Raw genomic sequence first — 4609 nt, 5'->3', positions numbered from 1 at the left:
AAACATTGTAAATTTAATGTAATGGTTTTCTTCCTATTTCACAGAATATTTCAACTCGCGTAAAATATTATTCGATTAATCGATTATTCGGTTGTTTTATTGCAATTTAGAGTTCTATAGCTCTAAAAAAAACCGAGAAAAAAACACCCTTTACTATAACTATACGGATGTGCATACCGAATTTCACAAGAATTCTCTACATGGGTACATTTGACAAACAAGAAGCTTTTGAAGTCAAGCCAGTGCTTTCCTCGATTTTTTCAATAAATACCAAATACGTAAGTGGGAGATTACCTCCCTGACTGCATACACACGCCGCATACCACCTGTTAACGATCCTTCCGGTGACTCCAGAAATTGATATATAGCTTTAACCACCCCTCGTACAACCAAACTACCCTATTGACAACCGTGACGAAAGAGAGAGAGAAAGTGCCCCATGCATTGTCCCATGATCGCGTGCTCAAAACAGATAATGACACGAATACCGGGGCACATCAACATCTCCACCTCATTCTAATAACAATTTATCTTCTATGCATCATTGATATCCAAGCAAATTACCTGCAACCGGTTTTCCATATGTTGTACCATAAGCCCTTAACAACAACCACACGATGTCCATGCTTGGTTATTCTGCAATAAAATTCGAATCATTTCAATGAAGTATTTGGTAATCACTGCAATGATGTTGAATCATTTTGCAATTTTTGAAATGAAGGATATTAATCCAATATGTGAGAAGAGTTCGATCAATGAATAATTGCCTACAAGAAGTGTACCTTCGTACTCCGTCAATCAACCTAACAGCTCTTTTCTGCAATAGATAAACTTTCAAAGACAACGAAGAACAACCCCAGAATATCACGCCATATTTTATTTTTGAGTACTTAGATGTGGGAATTATAGTACATCATCACTATTCCCAAATTTGTCAAACTTTTTAATCTGTATAGGGCGTAACATGAGGATGACAAACTCTTGCAAACCGAATCAATTTGACTCTCCCAACCTAAATTATTTTCGATCCATAAGCCTAAAAATTTCGCTTTGGAAACTTGTTTTATACTTTTACTTTCATTTCTTATTAAAAGTGACTCTGTGCTTTTCTTAGTTCTAAGTGTGAAGTATATGATAGTATTGATAGTAAGATGGCGGACGATACAGACGTATCAGATAGAGAACACGATGAATTGGGTATTAATCCGGGAATTAGTGGTGATAAAAGTTTCAAATGTTGTACAAAACCGTGCAAAGTGTGCATATGCAGAAACTGTTCAGCTATTTTCCACCACAGCTGCACCAAAAGGATGAAAAATATCAAAATAATCAATGAGAAAACAGTTGAATGCTGTGAGGCGAAAAACGAGGATGATAATGAGGGCTATAGGTCTGAAATTAAATCATTAAAAATGGAAATACATTACCTGAAGCTTCTGGTGGAAGAAATGAGGGATAAAAACAAGGTACTTACATTAAATAGTGAACTTCTTCAAGAAAAGTTGAGTGAGGTTAGAAAAAAAAAACCGATGATAATGGAATAATAGTTCCCATTATCGAGATAACAGAGGAAAAAGAAAACAATGATAAGAATTGGAAGCAACCCAAATCTAGCCAATCATATGCAAGCAGAGTAGGCGCAAAAGTAGGTAGTTCAAATGAACCAAAAGAAGATATCCAACAAATGACAAGTCAGAGTAAACAAATAAACCTTTCAACCCAACAACGCATTATAACACGACGCCAAAAGTCCATGAACGAAAACAAAATGATTGGAACAAATATTGAAGAAGCTGTAAAACGATATGGGAATACTGAAGACGGAAACCAATATCAGAACAGGAAAGTAAACAAAAGAAGGATGGGGACAATAGGAACAGGTAGAGAAACAGGTAACAAAGATTTCGGAGGAGTTCAGAAAAAGCTGTGGATATATATATACAGAGTAAATAAAACGTACACTGAGGATAAAGTTCATACATATATAAAACAGAAAACTGGCCTAGCTGATAATAAAATATGGACCAAAGAAATTCCAGTGAAAGGAAATGGCCTAAACAGATTTGTTGTAACAGCACCCTTGGATAAGAAGGAACTACTTTATAGCTCAGACTTCTGGCCTGCTGGGGTAGGAATCAAGCGTTTCAATTTTGAAAAGCACAGAGAATTTCTACAAACCATAAATAATAATGAACATTCTTTTTAGAGTTTGAACCTGCTGGGAATAAATATGGTAAACAAAATGATGATATGGGTAATTCGGTAGGATTTGGCATACTACACCAAAATGTGAGATCAATTGGCAATTCAAAAGAACTTTCAGAAGAATTGATGAAAGAAAACGAGGAAGTAAAAGTGTTGTGTATTTCAGAGCACTGGAAGACAGAGGAACAGCTGCAATACCATACAATAGCAGATTTCAAGTTGGAAACATTCTTCTGCAGAAAAGAAAAAGAGCATGGAGGAGTAGCAATATACATCAGAAATGGTTTACCAGTAAGGGAGAGAAAAGATATCAAAAAAATGTCGAAGAAAGGAGTATTTGAATGTGTAGCAGTAGAATACCATATAGAAAAAAGAAAGCAGATCTGTATTGCGGTTTATAATGATGGAAATATTGATACAATGAGTGAAACTTTAGAAAAGATCTTACAGAGACTACATAACGAAAAGGCGAGGATTGTAATAGCAGAAGACTTCAATATCGACATGGCAAAGGAATCTATTAAAAGACAAAGTATACTAGACCTAATGGGTACATATAATATAAACCAGACAATACATCAACCAACTCGAATAGCAAAGAACTCAGCAACATGTATCGATGGAATTTTCACAAATGTTGAGATTCCATATAGAGTCAATATCATTGACACGCACATATCTGACCACACAGCTCAAAAAATAGTTTTTGACACAATTGCAAAGCAAACAGAATATAAGAATAGACGTATTTTCTCGGAAAAAAAGATACAACACTTCAGGGATTCATTAAAAGAACAGAATTGGTTTCCACTTTATGAATTTGATGAAAAAAACATAAACAGTCAGTTTGATTACTTCCATCAGGTATATTTGAATAAATTTAACGAAGTGTTTCCAGCTAAAAGAATCAATATGAACAGAAAACGGAAAACGGCAAGAAGGGACCAAGAAGCAGAAAATATCAAACAAAAACTAGATATACTACTTGTGATCAGTACACACGACAATTCTTTCAAAGATATGTACCAGAAAACAAAAATACAATACGATAATCATCTGAAGAAGAAGAAAAGAGAAAAATTTGATATAGCCATCCAAAAATCAGAAAATAAAAGTAAAACTATGTGGTCATTCATAAAGTCGATGAACAACTCCCAGAAAAGAGATTTATCCCTAATGAATGGTAATCCACAAAATATTGCAAACGAAATGAACACCTTCTTCGTCAACACTGCAACAAGATTGACTGCAAACATATCAAAAAGTAAGAGTAAATGCAAATATGTGGAAGAAGATAAGTCATTGCGACTGAGGAAAATTAGTATAGAAGACACCAGAGAAATCATCAAATCATTAAAGAACAAACACTCTAGTGGATATGATGGAATATCAAACAAAATGATCAAACAAACAGTTGAAGAAATAGTCCAACCCATCAATTATATTATAAACAACTCTTTGAAATATGGGAAATTTCCTGACAGTATGAAAATTGCAATTGTCAAGCCAATACACAAGAAAGGCGATATTAATGATTACGGTAATTACAGGCCAATAAGTATTCTACCCAGCTTTTCAAAGATCCTAGAGATGGCATATTGTAGGCAAATTATGAATTTTTTGACAGAAAATGCATTCTTCAGGGAGAGTCAACATGGATACCGAAAAGGAAAGTCGATACAAACAGCTATATATCGTTTTGTGACAAAAATTGTGGAGGCTTTTGAGAACAAAGATGAGGCAATGGGAATTTTCCTTGACCTGACAAAAGCATACGACTGTTTGGATGTGAATGAATTAATAACAAAACTGGAAAGGTATGGCATAAGAGGACCAGCTTTAATGTGGGTAAGATCATATTTTGCAGCAAGGAAACAAATGGTGGAAATGGAATCAAAGGGAGAGGTCTTCAAATCTGACCTAGAGGAGATGATTTTGGGAGTTCCGCAGGGAAGTATTGCCGGCCCTCTCTTTTTCATAGTATACATTAATGATTTCGATTTGTGTCTCGGAGAAGACGAAAGTGTGATAGTTACGGCAAATTATGTAGACGACACCAATTTGTTGGTTATCCATGGGATTCTTTCAGAACTTAAGATTTTGAGCTCAAGATTAATAGAAGAAAGTCAAAAGTGGTTTCAGTCGAACAATCTCATCTTAAACAAAGAAAAAACAAGAAAGGTTCTCTTTTCACCTTCAACCGTGTGTGGTGAAAAGGTAGAAGATAATGATCATTTGGATGATTGTACCAAACTGTTGGGAATATATATAGATAAAAATCTTAAGTGGAATGAACACGTTGATTATTTGAGTAAAAAGATTAGAGCAAGTGTTTATGGGCTCAGAATGATGACACGATACACTGGTAATGAGGCTATGAAGGTTTTGTATCATGCAACAGTTG

The 4609-nt window shown here is 34.8% G+C and overlaps 1 protein-coding gene across 1 annotated transcript; it reads left to right on the top strand.

Moving 5' to 3' along the window:
• Nucleotides 1-1151: 1151 nt before the first annotated feature.
• Nucleotides 1152-2316, top strand: LOC123673435. Its single transcript, XM_045607915.1, has 3 exons — nt 1152-1466; nt 1517-2128; nt 2207-2316. The coding sequence occupies exons 1-3, from the start codon at nt 1152-1154 to the stop codon at nt 2264-2266; spliced, it is 987 nt and encodes a 328-aa protein (XP_045463871.1). The 3' UTR covers nt 2267-2316.
• The last annotated feature ends 2293 nt before the right edge of the window (nt 2317-4609 follow it).

This window comes from Harmonia axyridis, chromosome 2 (assembly GCF_914767665.1).
Source record: "Harmonia axyridis chromosome 2, icHarAxyr1.1, whole genome shotgun sequence".
Lineage (NCBI taxonomy): Eukaryota > Metazoa > Arthropoda > Insecta > Coleoptera > Coccinellidae > Harmonia > Harmonia axyridis.
The sequence above is the reverse complement of the archived record's forward strand: the minus strand, read 5'-3'. Positions and strand labels throughout refer to the sequence as shown.

What these genes read in the sequence shown, in the direction of transcription:
- LOC123673435 (XM_045607915.1), top strand. Translation starts at nt 1,152, where the DNA reads ATGGCGGACGATACAGACGTATCAGATAGAGAACACGATGAATTGGGT. An exon ending in AAATGAGGGATAAAAACAAG is followed by an intron (nt 1,467 to 1,516) that starts GTACTTACATTA and finishes GAGTGAGGTTAG; the next exon opens with AAAAAAAAAACCGATGATAA. An exon ending in CAGACTTCTGGCCTGCTGGG is followed by an intron (nt 2,129 to 2,206) that starts GTAGGAATCAAG and finishes CATTCTTTTTAG; the next exon opens with AGTTTGAACCTGCTGGGAAT.